General features: G+C 37.0%; 1 protein-coding gene across 5 annotated transcripts in view; it reads right to left on the bottom strand.

Moving 5' to 3' along the window:
• vps13d (vacuolar protein sorting 13 homolog D) overlaps positions 1-13,081 on the bottom strand; it is a 61,304-nt gene extending 48,223 nt beyond the window's left edge. For 4 of the 5 annotated variants that reach the window (XM_053482081.1, XM_053482077.1, XM_053482078.1 and 1 more), the window contains exons 1-15: positions 12,570-13,081; positions 9,469-9,648; positions 9,305-9,382; positions 8,388-8,578; positions 8,200-8,280; positions 7,990-8,106; positions 7,802-7,906; positions 7,465-7,635; positions 7,228-7,328; positions 6,966-7,134; positions 4,641-4,742; positions 4,293-4,494; positions 3,501-3,683; positions 3,270-3,400; positions 3,111-3,177 (exon numbers count right to left, since the gene is read on the bottom strand). In XM_053482081.1, the coding sequence (XP_053338056.1) occupies positions 3,111-3,177; positions 3,270-3,400; positions 3,501-3,683; positions 4,293-4,494; positions 4,641-4,742; positions 6,966-7,134; positions 7,228-7,328; positions 7,465-7,635; positions 7,802-7,906; positions 7,990-8,106; positions 8,200-8,280; positions 8,388-8,578; positions 9,305-9,382; positions 9,469-9,565 (1,795 nt within the window). In that variant the 5' untranslated portion in view covers positions 9,566-9,648; positions 12,570-13,081. The remainder of the gene's footprint in view (positions 1-3,110; positions 3,178-3,269; positions 3,401-3,500; positions 3,684-4,292; positions 4,495-4,640; positions 4,743-6,965; positions 7,135-7,227; positions 7,329-7,464; positions 7,636-7,801; positions 7,907-7,989; positions 8,107-8,199; positions 8,281-8,387; positions 8,579-9,304; positions 9,383-9,468; positions 9,649-12,569) is intronic. The other variant, XM_053482080.1, reaches the window with a different exon arrangement.
• Positions 13,082-17,915: the final 4,834 nt, after the last annotated feature.

Here is a 17,915-nt window from a genome sequence, read left to right as displayed (position 1 = left end):
AAGTTGGTGCAATGTTTTAATTTCATTTTTTTTGTGGAAAAAAAACTAAATAGAAACCATCTGATTGTAGCGGGTCTTACTATTAGGACCGAATTTTTTTTTTTTTTAACTGTGGCATTATTTATTTAACAATAATGAGGCCAAATGTACTAAGTACCCGCACAATTTAACAGCTTGAAGGTCAAGCTTTAGCAACAATATCTTGAAGTAATCATTTCCTGTATGACTTTATTGTCCTGTTGGATGAACGAATTTACACTAAGCTTTAGCAGTCAGAGAAATTACATCACAAATACTAATATGGTATACAGAAGAGTTCATGCCAGGTCAATAACTGCAAGGTGCTCGGGTCCTGTGGATATAAAAACAAACCCAAATCATGACCCCGCCCCACTGCCGTGCTTGACAGTGGGTATGAGGTGTTTCTGTTGAAAAGCTAAGCATGGCACTGAGCATGGCACGTCACATATAGGTCAAAGAACTCTCCTCTGTCCATAGAACATTGTTCCAAAAGCCTTGTGGTTTGTTCAGATGCAGTTTTGCAAGCCTCATTCGTGCTTTTATGTTCTTTTTAGAAAGACGCGACTTTCTCCTTCCAAGCAACCTGTACCTTTTCAGTCTTCTTCAAATTGGACTGTCCTGGACTTTAACATTTTACATGCTCAGTGAGACTATTTAGGCCTGTAGGGTGTGAGAAGCTCTTGGGTTTTTTCTATTTCTCTGTGCATTACATGGTCTCACCTCGAGGTGAATGTGCTAGAACCTCCACTCCTGGGGAAATCGGCAACTGGGTTTCTGAATGCTTGTCATTTGTGGATAATCTTTCACACTATAAAACTCCAAATTGTGTAGAAAGTGTTTTATAACCTTTTTCACATTAAAGTGAAGCAACAATTGCTTCTTTAAGACCACTGCTTATGTCTTTACCCCTTGGCACTGTGTAACTGTAACACACAGCTGAGTGCTCCAGACCAACAACAAACTACTAAGTACAAACTACTAAGTACAAACTACAAGCAGTAAGAGGTTACTTAGTAATGCCCACATGTCTTTTCTTTTGAGCCTAATTTTTTTTGGTAAATAAAGAAAGGCACTGTGAAAAAAATTGTTATTATGCTGTATATTGTTCATCTGAGGTTGTATTTGCCTAATACAAAGACCTGCTATCTTCTTCTTCTTCTTTGTCTTTAGGCTGTTCCCTTTCAGGGGTCGCCACAGCGAATCATCTGCCTCCATCTAACCCTATCCTCTGCATCCTCTTCTCTCACACCAACTAACTTCATGTCCTCTCTCACTGTATTCATAAATCTCCTCTTTGGTCTTCCTCTAGACCTCCTGCCTGGCAGTTCCAACCTCAGCATCCTTCTACCGATATATTCACAATCTCTCCTCTGAACATGTCCAAACCACCTCAATCTGGCCTCTCTAACTTTTTCTCCAAAACATCTAACCTGGGTTGTCCCTCTGATAAACTCATTCTTGATCCTATCCATCCTTGTCACTCCCAAAGAGAACCTCAACATCTTCAGCTCTGCTACCTCCAACTCTGCCTCCTGTCTTTTCTTTAGCGCCACTGTCTTTAAGCCGTAGAGCATCGCTGGTCTCACCACTGTCCTACTATGATCTGATGATTTCAATTATGTTTTTACACAAAAAAACACACAGGATTAAAAGAGGGGGCACTAGCATTTACCCATGATTGTAATCATGTAGTGTTTCCCATTAATTACCTAGACTATGGCCAGTTGCCAGAGTCTAATTCATCCTGTCATTTTCACAGTGGATCAAAAATATTTTTACACTTCCTGTAATAACATCTTGTACTAACGTGCAATATCATTCCTTTTCTGTTGTTGCCTCGGCAAGGCATCTCCCACTGCCAGTTATACAGCCGTAACTGGCTGTATAATATATTAAAATGTATTATATTTAATAGGGAAATATTAAATTAAGAAATAATTGATATAACTTTATCGTTATTACAAATTACTCTGACAGCATAGCTATTTCAGAATCTAAGGAGCAAGCTGGCTCATCACATAATGTTATGGTTAAGTTTAAATAATGCTACTATTTAAAGCTTAATGTGTGTACAGTTAATTTTCAAATTATTTTAAAGTATTTTTCAATATCAGAGAGTCAAATCCAACACCAGATAAGGAGAAACAACTACAGAGTCAGATAGTTAGGTTAGCCAGCAAGGACATATATGTATATTCTTTAAATGTTCCCATGTCCCTATCCCTTACATCTCTTTTTGGTCTGTCATATGTCTATAAAACAAACCACTTGTTGCGTTTCCTCAATACTTATATGGTAGTACTTCCTATACCCTGTGTCTAGACAAATATTCATGGAAATACTTATATTACGCAAGAACCCTTTTGTCTAACCAGAACATACTACTGTGTTTCCAATCATCTGTCTTCAGATCTCCATACTACTAACTCAAATTTTAAAATTCAAATTTTATTTGTCACATACACAGTCATACACAGTACGATATGCAGTGAAATGCTTATAGGACCGCCCGTGACTTTAAAAAATTTAGACACAATTAACAAGAAATAAGAAATAAATAGTTAAAACTATAAGAAAATAGAACAAAAAAAAAAAAAAATAAAAAAAAAAAAAAATATATATATATATATATATATATATCAAAGAGAAATATATAGAAAATATAAAAACCTAACTTTCTTTGTTTTCCTAGATTTCACCAGGACATGCTAAAATGGCTTAATTTATTTAGCATATAAAAACTCTGACAATGAACAGGGAGAACATTTAGACACATCATGTGTAAATGGGTGTCCCTTTTTCCAAGTCCGGCAATCATGTTAAGCTGGTTAGTAGGTGTATTAATGTACGTCAAATAATATGTCCCGATCACAAATATCACATATGACCACTAGAATAGTAATATAGCAAATTAATAGCCAAACAGAATATTTAAAAAATGCTTACAGGGCACAAAACTCTTCATAGATAGAGCCTCTAAATTGTTTTTCTTAAATTGTAGCAGGCTGCCCCTTATGGCCATCCTTTTTTAAAATCACAGATTTGTTAAAAACAATCATGTTGATTTTTTCCTTTGCAGGGACACTCACCTGTACTGCCTTTGTCTGTGCTACTACTCTGTCCAAATGGGTGAATAATAGTCACAGCAATTTTGTTCTAAAATGAAGAGAGGAACAATTAAACTCTGAACCACATAAAAGTCAATTGTTAAATTTAAAAAATTATAATCAGAACTTAGCAAACTTTACTGATTTTGGTGACACCAAGACAGGGAAAATAGATCCCTGGGTGGTGAGGTCTCTGAGAAACAGCCCCCCAAGCTTTACAGAAAGTAAAGATGACTCTGAGCGGGGCAGGGACTCAACACCAATCTTCACTTCTGCAAATCATAAATAAAGCATTCAGCTTTAGAGAAAGATAACATTTGATATTCTTTTTAATGCTGAGAGAATTAAAATGGCATGTGGAAATTACTGCACCTGAAAACTCCAACTGAATAACACCACTCTCGTTGGATAAACGATTTAACTTGTCTTCCTGGAAAAGAGTAACGGTTGCTTTCTCTAAGGAGAAATCCAGTCTTGCAAACAGATAATCCCTCCGAGTGAAAGTATTCAGGGTTTGAGAGTCTTCCAGTGGGTCAAAGAGGTCGTCTGTTTCAGCTAGGGATGGAAGGGGTGATTCCAATTCAGTTTACATTATGCACTGTGCTACTGAGGAACAGTCATGATAACAGCAATTATATTATTTTAGTCTCCGACTTACGAAGATTTGAGTTATGAATTTCCGCAGATACAAACAGTCTGACACTGCAGTGCAACAGATACCAATATATATTTTTAGTGTGTAAGTGATTCTATAAAATGTCCAATGTCTAAAGTATTGTATCTGCGCGTGTGTGGGAGTGCGGGAGAAATGCATCGGCCTCAATGGATTCAATTAATCAGTCAGGAAGCACGATAATAGAAAATGGACTGTCCTGTACAGCTATATTGATGGTGAATCCCCTCACGATTTAAAGGCGCAGAGACAACACTGATATATTTCAACTGAGATTCCTTTCCTTGTGATGGCAGTGTGGGGAAAGTGGACAGATTTAGTCAAGTGGCTTGGTATGCTTTGCATTGTATATTGGTGTCAAAGGCGTATAAGACTCAATTTGTCGGACTTAAGAACAAATCAGACTTAAGAACATGATCCCGGAACAGAACTCGTTCAAAAGTCGGGGACTACCTGCTCTGTACTTTAAATAGAAATGCATCACAACTTACCCAAGATATCCCATTGGCTACTTCCTGGCATGAGTTCATCTGTCACTGACTGTCCATCGGGGCCTCTTTCAGCACCTCCATACCAACCACCCCAACCCGGAAACCAAGACTGCAGGTACTGAATCATACCAGAACTGCCACTTCTTGGAATGGAACCAGAAGGTGAAGAGGCTGTTGGCTCTGACATGGACTCACGTACACTCTGAAAAAAGGTATACAGGAATCAACAATGTAGCTGGAAAACAGTTCAGAATACTTTGCTTTTTTTTTTTTTACTTTTTACTTATCATACTTAAATTTTCCAGAAGTTAACAACTTTAATGACTGAAATAATTCATAAGGCCTTACCTCAACAATTTCCTCCTGCTTTCGAAAGGATTCATGGACAATTTCCCTAAGAATCTGCAATTCCTCCAGGGTCTGTTCATCTTCAATCCTTTCCACCTCACTCTGTTTGTGAGAGACAGATGACACTCATTAATTCTGTAGTTTAACGACAATTTAGATTTAATGTACGTAAGACAGCACTAATATATTAAATATATATTAAATATATAAATTTAAAGAAAGGCTTACTGAAGTAGTGGAACACATAAAACCTACTAAACCTCTTGATGTAGTTCCAGTTAAGATATTTAAAGAGGTTTTAATACAATACTGTGGAGCCTTGCTGTCTTGGTCTTATGAACAGTTGCCTTAGTTTATGCTGTATTCCAACAGCTTTTAAGCATGCTGCTGTTACTCCACATCTTAAAAACCTCATCTTGATTGTTTAGTTTTATCTAATTATAGCCCTATTTCCCATTCGCCTTTTTCTCCAAAGTTTTAGAAAGACTTGTTTTTAATCACCTAGGGCGTTTTTTAAAGAAGAAAATTCTATCTTTGAAGTTTTCCAATCTGGTTTTAAGTTTAGATATATTACTGAGACAGCAAGTTGAGAATGATATTGTGTTATCTGAAAATGCCAAAAACCCAGCTATACTGGTGATCTTTGACCTTACTCCTATATTTGAGACTGTGAATCACTCAAACTTCGTTTTGCACGTGAACAGTTTGTTTGTGTGTGTGTGTGTGTGTGTGTGTGTGTGTGTGTGGGTGGTTGTGTGTGTGTGTGTGTGTGTGGGTATGTGTTTGGAGGTGGAGTGTTTGGCTATATGCTTCCATTGGGCTCGATTTCAAGAAAACAAAATCTCTATTTTCATTTTTATGCAAATTATTTAACAGTTCAAAAGTTTGGGGTCACTTGCAAATTTCTTTGTTTTTGTTTAGTGATTTATTTTCTACATTCTACAACAATACTGGGGATTTCAAAACTATAAAATAACACATATGGAATAAGGTAATTACGTAACAACAATAAAAACAACAGTTAGTTGTTATTTTAAGATACAGAGGTCAGCCTTTCTGTAAAAGTTCTTCCAAGAACAGTATTGTCAAATGCATTTGCAAAATCCGTCAAGCACCATAATGAAACTGGCTCTCATGAAGGCCGTACCAGGAGGGCGAGACCAAAACCTACCTCTGCCGCAGACGAGAAGTTCATTTATAGTTTTCAGCCTAAAAAATGACCAATTGCCAGCACCTCAGATTAGAGGCGTTATGAGGCGTTAGAAGTGCCAATTTGTGTGTCTTTTTTTTACTCAGTTCAAATCTGCTGCAAGAATGTTACAGATGATTTTTGACAGTAATTTAAAATTTAATTCTCAGATTAATGCTGCTGTAAAAGCTACCTTTTTTAACTTTCCTGCAAATAACAAAAAACTTCAAAGCCCGTCCCTGCTTATAAGAACAATTTACTTAGTAAATTGTATTAATTAGTATGGGTACGCTATTACTTACAGATTACTAACAGATGGGCCAGACAACACAACCTGTCAAAAACCTCAAGACCTCTAGTTTATGTTGATTAAAAATTATTAACATTCAGCCGGGTTTCCTAATGGATCTAAAAATTTAACACTCTAACACTAATGGTTCCCAAGATACCAGGATGAAAAGCAGCAAAGTCATTTACCTAATGGTCTCTATGCATGAGGTGAGGTTACATTCTTTGCATGAGACAGGCGTTACTAAGATGGTCGAAACCCCGCCCGTCCCACTTACATACATACACAGTCACATACCCAAGATACAGTAGGTGAATGGCCATATCTTAGGAAACATCTGGCCTAGAAAACTTCTTTCACCATTTCAGTTCAGGAAAAGTGATATATTCTTACAAGAACTGTCTCTAGTTTTATTTAATACATTTATTCAAAAATTTGCCTGGTTCCTCTTAAAGTTTTTTTTCATCTTAGAGGGGTTTATGTTTTGTTAATTTTTATTTCTCCTTAAAGAATTTTTTATTCTGTAAAGTTGCACTGCAACAATGACCACTGGCAATGTGCTATACAAATTATCTTTTTAATTAAATATATGATTGAAATGAAATGATGCATATTTTTTTATAGCTTCAAATCATAATAAATTAAAAAAACATTATTTAAAAACTTTAAAGATAGTTTTTAAACAATCAAGGTCATTATTATTAAGTAAACTTATTAAAACATTTATTTAAAAGCACAATTTAGGAGAAATTCATGTTGAAGCCAAGATTTAAAATTGTTGCCATATACTGCATGTTGTTATATTCTTCAAGCACTCGAACCCTTACAGCTATCTAGTAAACTTTACCTCTTCCTGTGGACTCAGGATAACTCCCCTAAGCCGCTGGCGGTATAGTTTTGTGTAAAGTTGGGCATCACGTGCTCGCTGAAGTGCAAAATCCCAGTTATTCCGCCTCTGCGTTTCTTTGATCTCTTCCAGGTTAGCACGGATGGCAAACATCCACCACTGCCGGCAACTACAGCAAACACAGCACCATTTACAATGATATAATTAACATAACAAACAGCTTGCTTCTTTTTTTTATTCACTTAAATGTAATATGCCTTACTTTTCTGAGACAGGGACTTTGGGTCTCCATTTGCGGTAAAGCAGTTCTCTTTCTCGTCTGTCAAGCTCCTTGAGAAAAGCCATTATCTGCTGATACTGAACCTGAGTAATAGATTTCACCAAAATTACTTATACAGACCTTTAACCAAAGAGCTAAAGAAGTGGTTTTCTAGAAACACTTTCAAAATGAAAGCCATAAAAAGTGGCACAATGCATGTGTGTGTGTGTCATGCATTACCTGTGAAAGGTGCAGCGAAAGGGGCTCCAGCTGCACCTGGCCCTTAATTCTAGGTGTGTTGCGAGAACGTAACGGTTCTTTAGAGGCATTTCTCCTCAGCAGGACAGATGCACACACTGGCTCAAATATATACTGATGCTCCCTGCTCTGCATGCATGTGGTCATAGTTTCCTATTTGGATTTTACAAAAGTGTCAAAAAAAAGCATTAAGTTTATAGAAAGCTAGCTTTAAATCAGCAATGTTTTTGTAATGACCTCAAAATATATATGTAAAAAAATATATTTTATATATATAAAAGCATCATATAATTCCTGGTAATGTAACCAAGCCTCCTACCTGTATTTCGGCCAAAGGAAGATCCCCAAGCATGGTGCACTGCGTGTCCCAGTACACACTGAACTCCTCAATCTCCAGCTGCTTCTGCCGCATAAGCTTCTGAGTCTATCAGATGAGAAGGGCAAGATTAATCAGGTCTAAGGTGCTGTGGTATTGCTCATACATCGATTAATATTTATTCATCTTACTGGTTCTTTGGAGGAGTTATGTGCTGAGACATTCTTTATACAAACTCCAAAGGCAAAGGGCTTTTCTGGGTTAGAGAAGTCATCCTCAAACCTTAGGTGCACACCTTGAATCTTAAGCTACAAAGCAGAGAAAAGCCACAGATCTAGGATTTGTATTTAAATAACAACAAGCTCATCAATAAGTATGATATTGGTAGGGGGAAAGATTACCTCTATATTCTCTACTATCCTGGTGACTACAGATGCAGTGGCGGAGTACCAGTATGACTCACCCTTCTGCCCAACTTCACTCTGTATGACAAAGGAAAATTGTAGATTCTCTTTTCCTCCACAAGGCAGATAAGAGAGCTTCATTGTATTTATAAATGTGTAGTATAACCCTTTTTAATTTTCACTACCTTCCATTTGTCCTCTAAAGCTTTGAGCAAGCGTTTCTTTTGCTCTCGCTCTGCTTCTCTTTCTCGTTCCTCATCATAATCTGGGGGTCGTGCAGGGCCAATAATCAGGTTCAGCTGGGACATGGAAATGACCCATGGATCACTGTGAGGGCGATAGAAGGGGATCTGGAGCACAATCTTCCCAATGCAGCCTAAATAAAATGAGTAAAAAAAAAAAAGTTTTATGAAAATATGAATAAGGCCATTTTATATTTAATAATTAACTTCCTGGGCAAAACTGTGGTGGATCTGGAGCTCATGGAACTTTGTGCACAAGCCAACATGCCAGTTTCTCACTGGGGATCATGCATACGCACTCACCCATTAATTCTAAATTAATTTAGTACGGGTATTAAAGGAAGCAGGCAGTCAATTCAGCTGTTGGCGGGCTTTTACAGAATGAGAGGTAATAAGGACTCATTGCAAACCAATGCAAGCTGAAAAAATGTGCCAAACTGCACCCAGAAAGTAACCTGATCTCAGGAACTAGAGGTGTGAAACTGTAATCCTACCTGCTACCTACACCTCTCTACGTAGCCTACGTATTCTTTATTATTAAGAATAATACTCTTACGAATGCAAAATTCCTGATCATCTGAAAATCAGTGTAATGTGCATTCATGTTTCCTGCCTCATATTTCCTTTGTTCTTTACTGACACCACAGGTTGGTAATGCAAAGCAAACCAGCACATGATTTGTCTTCGCATAACTTAGCTTATATAAACATACAGTTTATAAAGCCATGACAATAAAGTCTACTCAACTTCCTAACCATGTCATTGTCAGGTTCTCAAAGCGTCTTTTAAGTTTGTAACTAGTTTCGTACCATGCACATCATGACCATGTGGCATACATGCAGTGTTAAGGGAGCTCTCACCTGCTTTGACCTCAAAGGGCAGATCAAACTCTCGAAGTGCATCTTTCCTTAAAGGAAGGTTCTCAAGCTCTACTGCTCCTGGATTTTAAATAAACACACGCAATTATTTCAACACCTGACATATACACCATGTCACACAAGTTTGGGATGTACAGGACTCCTACCTTTGAGAAGAGCAACAGAAAGCTGATCAGTGTTAAGGTTGCTGACATATCTGCCCAGGTATGTGTTAAGTACCCAGGCAACAAGTCCCTCTAACATGGTGAGAGGGAGAAATGGCAGGTGATCCTTGGTGACAACAGATAAAAGCCTTACAACCAATGCTCGCTCCAGGCATTTGAAGTCTAGCAAAAGGGAAACAAAATGTCATTGTGAGTTAGACTCATACCACTTAGATATTTTAAGATCAATGTGTACACGGTCTGGTCAAATATTCAACATTTGGACTTAAATGAGCAAATACTCAAGAACATTTCATGACTGCAGTGATTAATATGTTTTAGCATGGGAACAATTCGTTTAACCCTAAAAGAATTGCCAAAGATATGTTTTAGTAGGCTCAAATTATTGGCCTGCATCAAGAAAAGAAAACAACTAAGAAGGTTGCTAAAATTACTGGAATTGGTTAAAAACTGTGGAACACATTATTCATGGAATGAATGATAGCACTGAACCTTCAAGTTTGTGGAAAAAAATGTGGTCAGAAAAATATTATGAATGACTTTGATTGAAGATCAGTTAAAGACTTGGCGAAGTTGCATTGTTAAAAAATTGTCAGTAGAAGTTACAGCCATGTAAGAACATTCCCACACACAAAATGACAAAAACTCACAGGGACTCTATTAGTTTGCTTAGGGAGCACAAACACTGGACTTTGGAGCAATAGAAAAAGTTCATGTAGTGTAATGAGACCGGATTGACCCCATGATGCTTAATGCCCAGGGGACAAACATCCGGAGGCTCTGACTTGCTTGATTTAGTCAGATCTAAATTCAGCAATGTTATGTGGAAATAAAATGAAATGTAGCCAGAAATGAATTTATTGAATGACGAGTTATACCATCAATGCATTTTTCCTGAATTCATTTAATCTGCTTATGGACCATTTTTTATTAAGAAAAAACTAAAAACACATTTACCATATATGGGTAACATAAAGTTATAGTTAGTTATAGTTATAGTCTAGTTATAGTCTCATAGTCTGTTACAGTATTTATAACAGTTTATGTGTGATTCCATTAAAATCATGGCCTACCTATCTATCTATCTATCTATCTATCTATCTATCTATCTATCTATATGTTTTCTGTTTGGCTGGTGTAGCAGGCTGCCAAGTGGGCATCCCTCACTGTGTTGAGTAGCCGGTGTAACCAAATATAACAGTAGATAGCGTCTTCATTTACTTTTATGTCATACTGTAGGTTAATAATATATCTGTTGAAACACTGGAGCAGCATGAGAAGTGGCAATGAGTTGACCACACACTTCAATCTCAGGTAAAAAAAGAAAAAAAGAAAAAAAAGGGCCTCAGGATCTACATGCAAATGGAGCTGCGGGTACCCTCTAGTATTCTATAATAGACTGTGTTCTTTATGTTAGATTATACAATAAAGACCTTCTAAGATAGATATATAGGCCGACGATTAACCAAAATGAATACCGATTATATCAATTACAATCAATAACTGAGTTGCATTTTTACAAGTGCATTTTTTAAAGTGATGTAATAAAGATTAATCATTAGTACAGGTACAACCAGAGCTAAAAAAATAGCTAAAGAATACTTAAGAATAATTAGACATGGAAAAAAATTCCTGTTGATCCCAGCCCATTTGTTTATCCGGGAAAGTGAGACAGCAGAAGTTTGGCAAAACAAGCAAAAAAAAGTAAATATATTGAGGTTAATATCAAATTGTCAAAGTTAGAGGGCAAAGGTATAATGTGGAGATGAGCAAAACAACAGTGAAAACAGAAGTGGGATAATTAACCAAAAGTGAGACATTTGCATTCAATACAGGACAAAGTAAATGTAATATACAGTAGAGGAGGGGAAAATTGAAAAGAGAAAGTATTAGCTGTATATAAAAAAGTATAAGAAAGTATTAGTAAAGATGAAACCAATGCTAAAAGTCTTTTAGAATGGGGAGTCAATGATCAGGAAAAAAAGTAATAATGTTGTTTTTGAGACAGTTAGACTGGAAAGTCACAACACGATGCTAAATGGTATTAAGAGGGAAATGTGTCAAGAAGAAAGAGTGTCTGGAGGTACTGGACAAAGGAGATAAGTTTAAGATACAGAACAAGTCAAGACAAGATCAGTGTAGGATTCATTAAATGTTTTGAGGAAGACAGGTCTGGAAAATTTCCTTTAAGAGACCGGGGAGGCAAGAGAGGATGACACCTACAGTTGACGGTAATTTAACAAACCTACTGGATTCCAACCAATGTTAAACAACAAAAAGAAAAGGAAGCTTTTTAGTTGCAGTGGCCATGAATTTTAAAAGCTTCGGTACATTGTGAAAAGTATTTTGGTATATGGAAAAAAAGATTTGATGGGTTTCTTAAGGGTATCAGGTCATTTGTGGCTCAGTGGTAGGTTTCTCATCTGCTATGCGGAAGGTCTGATCCCATTTCATTCCAACCAAATGCCCAAACCCCAGCCACTGGACTTAAACCTGGATAAAATGAGAAAGTTGCGCCAGGAAGAGCATACGTAAAAACTTGTGTAGATCGGATAGTATGCTGTGGCGACCCCTCAATGGGATCAGCTGAAAGACTAACGATGTCAGGACTAGAAAAGAGGATTTAAACTGAAGGGAAAATTAGAGCGATTAAGAACAGAATGTGGCGGAAATTACAAAGTAAATGCCAACAATCAGTAAATACCAAGGAGACCAGAGGTCCTCTGCTTTATAATATTGAGAGTCTGTTAGAATGGGCAAGGGGTGTCACTGATCAGGAAAGGACGCATAATTTAAATGGCCTTTTAAAGGAAGTCTGAACTGGAAAATCTGCTTTTAGAGGTCAGGAATGATGAGGGACTGCGAGATTTATAGGTGGTGTTAATGCAACTTCCTGGATGTGAACAGCTTTAAAAGAAGAAACAAGCATCTCTGTTGTTCTATACAGAGGTGTGGCTCAGCAGTCTGCACTGTGTGTGTGTGTGTGTGTGTGTGTGTGTAACTTTAAGAAGTGTCAAAGTGAAGGTGTCTGTACAGGGGGAAACAGATAGATCTAAGGAAACAGGAAAGTTATCTTAACTTACCATTGTATTGAGTCGCGTGTGGACAAAAACTCTGCAGGCAGTTTAGAAGGAAAGAGTTTAGTGAATTGTTTAATCCAGACGACTGTCTCTGTGTCAGTGATGAGAGAGAACTTCAGGGACTGAGCGCAAGGTGTCCTTAAACACAGCTCCTTGTGTGTGTTGTTTTCACATATTGTACAGCAAGTTTTATACGTTTTCAATTTATTTCAGAGACAGAAAACGAAAGTAAAATAACGGCGACAGAGCCGTGACCCTGAGACAGGGAGAGAGAGAGAGAGAGAGAGTGGGCTGAGAGACAGAGACGGTGAGCTGAACTTGACTAGCATGGCTCTTTAGCCAGCAACATTTTAACCCGTGACATTAAACTCGCTTAAACGACGTGCTAATAACGTGCTTTGCGTGAACGTCACAAGTGTCGGCTACTGACTTCTACGAAACGCGTGTCCGCGAACTTCACCACTCCTGGTGTAGGTCTGTTTATCGAGCTGTAGTTACATGTCAAACCTAGGCGAGTCTCTGACTTCCTGGAATGACCGAAGTTCCAACGGTGCTCTTCCGGTCACGTGCCAAAACAAAACCGCCCCCTATCGGCAACCACGCGTGTGTCACTGTAGCCATCTAGCGTCTGGAGGCTCAAACCGACCGGGGATTATTTTATTTATTTCACGGTTGTTGTTTTTTGCTCATGTTGTCGAGACATGTATATTTAAAATTCTTTTGCTAAGACTTACTTAACTTTAACATAATGTATAAAACAACCCCCCCCACACACACGGATACACCAGAGCCCGAATTCACAAGGATTCTTAAGACTAAAAGTTGCTCCTAGTGATGAAATTCTAAGAAAATTCTTAGAATTACACTTGCAGTCAGAAATATTCAACCCCTGAATAGTTTTAAGGATTTATATATATTAAAAAAATCTTTTCAAAGTGCAGGATTCTGCTTTGCATGGCTTCTTAATGAGTTTAGTGATACATGAAATCAACACAGAAAATGTATGATGTAGTATTTGTGTGTAACAGTATATTTTGTTAAGATCGCGATGTCACAATTATTCAACCCCTATATAATATTGTTGTTTTTAAAGCTTTCTCACAGTTTTTATGGCCTGAAGTGGAGCCAAAACATCATTAAGCCTTTGGAAACTCTATAACGATCCTTCATTCGCTTCAGCTGTGATGCATATATAACCCACCCCCCCACCACCACCACCAGCCCAGCCCCCCCAGAAGAATACCACCCCTATGGTCAAGCACGGAGGTGGGTCAATAATAAAGTGGGCAATCTTGATTGTGTACCTGGCATCATGGATTCCCAGAAATACCAGGTCATTTTGAAGAAGAACGTGATGCCTTCCTGTTGACAAATTAAACCTTGGTGATCATTGGATCTTCCAGCAAGACAATGATCCCAAGCACACCTCCAAATTAACCAAAGCTTGGTTGGGTAAAAGATGCTGGAGTGTCCTAAAGAGGCCTTCTCAGTCACCAGATTTAAATCCAATTAAAAATCTCTGGTGAAATTTGAAGAGGGCAGTTGCAGCACGGAAGCCATTAAAAATCACTAAGTTTGAGGCTTTTGCACATGAAGAATGGGCAAAGATTCCAATCGAAAGGTGCAAGAAGCTTGTCAGCACTTATCGAAAACGCTTGTTAGAAGTTATAAAAAGTAAAGGCCGCTCTACGAGGTACTGAAGCTGGGGATTGAATAATACTACACATGCTCATGTGTTACAACACTTACAATTTTCATTTGAACTTTAAAGTTAAATCAACTTCTGTTGTCAAAATAACTCAATTAATATATCTATCAATTAATATTGTTTATTTCACGAGTTTTTTATTTATTTATTTTCATTATCTTTCATCAACATCACTATATTGTCTTTTGAGGTGAGGGGGTTGAATATTTCTAATTGCAAGTGTATGACATTTTTTTAGAATTTCTCCTCAAATTTAGGACTAAATTCATGAAACCTCTTAATATATACTAAAAATAACACTAAAAGTAAACATTTTCCTGTCCAATTTGGTTGTCTTGATGTTTTACTTCCTTTCATCGCTCTTGGATTGTTGACTACAGTACATACTATCCAAAAGTGCAACTTAAATAAACTGTCCTGCAATCATTTATTCGGTAAAAGGTGAGCCATTTTGCTCCCATCACTCAAAATGGATTACAAGTAATAAAATCAGTATGGTAAATAAATGTAAGAACTTAAATACAGTAACTATTCCACTGCGGTTGCTTCAAAAACGAACACATTTTCAACATTTGGCTGTTTTAATTAGTAGAAACTTTGCATAAAGTTGCCTGTAGTTATGATTATACAATTTCTCTATATACAAACATAATGATTTTACTGTCTTTTCTAATATCATATATTCTATTTTCACAAAGAGCACATTTGCAAAAACCTTTACAGAGGTTATTTATTAACCAATCACAGTCCTTGAATTCCTGCATCACCCCTAGCAACAGGGTCAACCACACCTCCTCGCTAAGATAAAGGTTTTTGTACTTTCCTTACTCGGAGTTGCTCTGAGAAGTTTCCCAAATTGCTTTAAGTCTAGGACTCCCAGATAGGATTTTGTTAAGTTATGATAGGAGCTCTCTGAGAGAATTCTAAGAAGCTTTGTGAATACAGGCCCAGGAGTTTAAAGAGATTATCGCGGAGGGGGGGACGCGACGTTCATTTCAGTCTTCTTTGTCTTTCATCTGCTTCTATCTAACCCTATCCTCTGCATCCTCTTCTCTCACCCCAACTAACTCATATGACAGGCTGTATCATCTAGGCTGGGACTGGAATTGCACTGTGGCTGGGGTTTATGCACTGGGAGGGAATAGAACCCAGGCAGGCAAAAAAAAAAACTACCACTGAGCCACCTCATAAATGAGACTTTAAAAAAATTACTAGTGTCAGATTTAAAAAAGGCCATGCAGTACACAAAAAACTACAGTAAAAAAGATCTTTGTGTAGATATGTAGTCCCAGTGTTGTACATACTGTGGCGCAATAAAAAAAGGATTCTTGTGCACATGTATGCATATAAAAAATTGTGTGTGTGTGTGTGTCTTTTAATAAGTTATGAGTTAAAACGGGAAATGTTATTTATTTCTTTAAACCAGGCCTTGAGTGCTGAAAATGTTATTTTAGGAAAAATGAAGAACATATGGCAGATGGAAAACTACTGAGTCATTATGAAATATTAGGCTGATATGTATGTGTAATCTATTTTAATAAGCATCATAACACAAAATACATTTGCTCTGTTACTGTCTCAGTACTATTTGTTTGTTTCTTTACACAGTCTCTTATATGAATCTATACTTTCAGCACCACCTTTCACTCATGACTCATCTTACACGCTTTACAGTGTGATCTAAATTTATAACGCTAAATACTGAAACACACTGATCCCTCCACGTGCCCCAGGGTGTAGACACCTACCAGAGGCCAGAGTTATTCCATCAGCCCCCATACTGTACATTTTAAATGCAAACAGGCATTACATCTGCCTCATAATATATTAAATCTTACAGCTCTTAGACAGAATCCTTAGCAATAAACCCAGCCAGCATGGAGCTCAACATCTTACTGAGTGTTCACGTGCCATCAGATAACCTACAGTATACTGTAGCTTCAGAGGCATAGAGGGCCATCTGTTCGCCTCACAGTCTTATAGATCCACATCTGGACAGAAGAGCAGAGCAGTGCCCCATTCACTCCCCTGCCTTTTTTTTTTCCCCATATTTATACATTTTAGGAACTTTTTTATCATGCTTTTAGTATAGGAGACAAACAATATATATATATATATATATATATATATATATATATATATATATATATATATATAAAGAATTTAATGATTAGCCTCAATAACAAGTGGTTTTCTTATGGCCACACAGCTGTTTAGTCCCAATTCCACTTCTACATTACCTTTTTTTATTGCTCCAAAGTCCAATCTTTAACTCAATTCTGATTAGTCTCACTAAAAAAAAAAGTCTTGAACTTCATATTTATTTGTTTTTAACCTGCTTCACTATGCATTTAAATTATTACCATTAATTCTTGTTTTTTTCAACCACAATTTCTTTATGGGGCAATAATATGTTGGTAGAGTCTTAACCCAAATCTAATAATTTCAAATACCTATATTTATTTTATTTTGTTTTTGTTTTTTTGGCTGGAAGGTGTCTTTTGTAAAATGCTGTGTAAATTCAACACTTTTTCAATATCATCATAAAGCATTTGACTTTCATGTTGCGTAGGTAGCACCAGAGGAATGTCCTGTCACAACCTGTGTCAAGTCCAGCAGCATCTGTATCAGTAACGAGAGATGGACACAGGAAGCAAGGTCACATTGCTGTTATTCAAAGGGATCAGGGTTTCCTTCTCGTGGTGTCGATAATGAGTCAGATGAGTCGGATCAGTGACCTAATCCCCATGTTCACAGTAATTTCTGATGTATCCATTTACACCGGTGTCACTGGTTAGTCAGGTTCATGAACAGGTTGGTTAATTTAAGAGTCTTCGATAACTAAAAATTTAAATAGTATTAAAATTTCAGCTCTCTTATTTTTATAATAATAAAACAATAAAATGAATTATACATTTAAAAATAAAACATCTTAATCTAACCGCCATCCCTATCCTTATCTTTAAAATATACTATATATTGAGATACAGGCATGCATATTTATTATTATTATTATTATTATTATTATTATTATTTATAGTTTTTTAATGCATGTATCTCCTTTTAGACTGACATGGCAGACAAAGCAAAGTGAGACACATGACAACGCAAATCTACAATCCTCATGCCTCGGTGACTGCATCTTTCCCTAACACATTTGGCCCACAACCATGTAACCATGGCGACAGCAAGAATTCATCCAATAAAGATCCTCATATCTGTATATACCTTCCTGATTTATCCCATTACCTGCCTCAGGATGTGAGGGCAGGAAGAAATAGTTAATAATCATAATAATAATAATAATAATAATAATAATAATGTAAGTGTGTGTGTGTGCTTTTTTTAAAATCTCCAATCAGCATGGCGCTTGTCGAGAATCTCTATCCAGACTCTCCTTTGTCTGAATCTCTGTCTTGTTTTCTTCACCATGCCCTGAAGCTGGAAGTGTGCACTGTCAGGTTGCTTTGAAGCATATAAATCTCTACTGTGCAGTCTGGGTCACCCTCCATCCACTCAATCTTTCTCCCATTCATGTGCCTAATCTAATCATGTGATCATGAGGAATGCATGTAATTTTTACATTTTGTTATTAGAGCTTGCCATGTGTTTCACATGGGATTTATTATTATTATTATTAT

The sequence above is a fragment of the Clarias gariepinus genome, chromosome 22 (assembly GCF_024256425.1).
Source record: "Clarias gariepinus isolate MV-2021 ecotype Netherlands chromosome 22, CGAR_prim_01v2, whole genome shotgun sequence".
Classification (NCBI taxonomy): domain Eukaryota; kingdom Metazoa; phylum Chordata; class Actinopteri; order Siluriformes; family Clariidae; genus Clarias; species Clarias gariepinus.
Note: the sequence above shows the minus strand (reverse complement) of the source record. Positions and strands in the feature narration are given on the sequence as shown.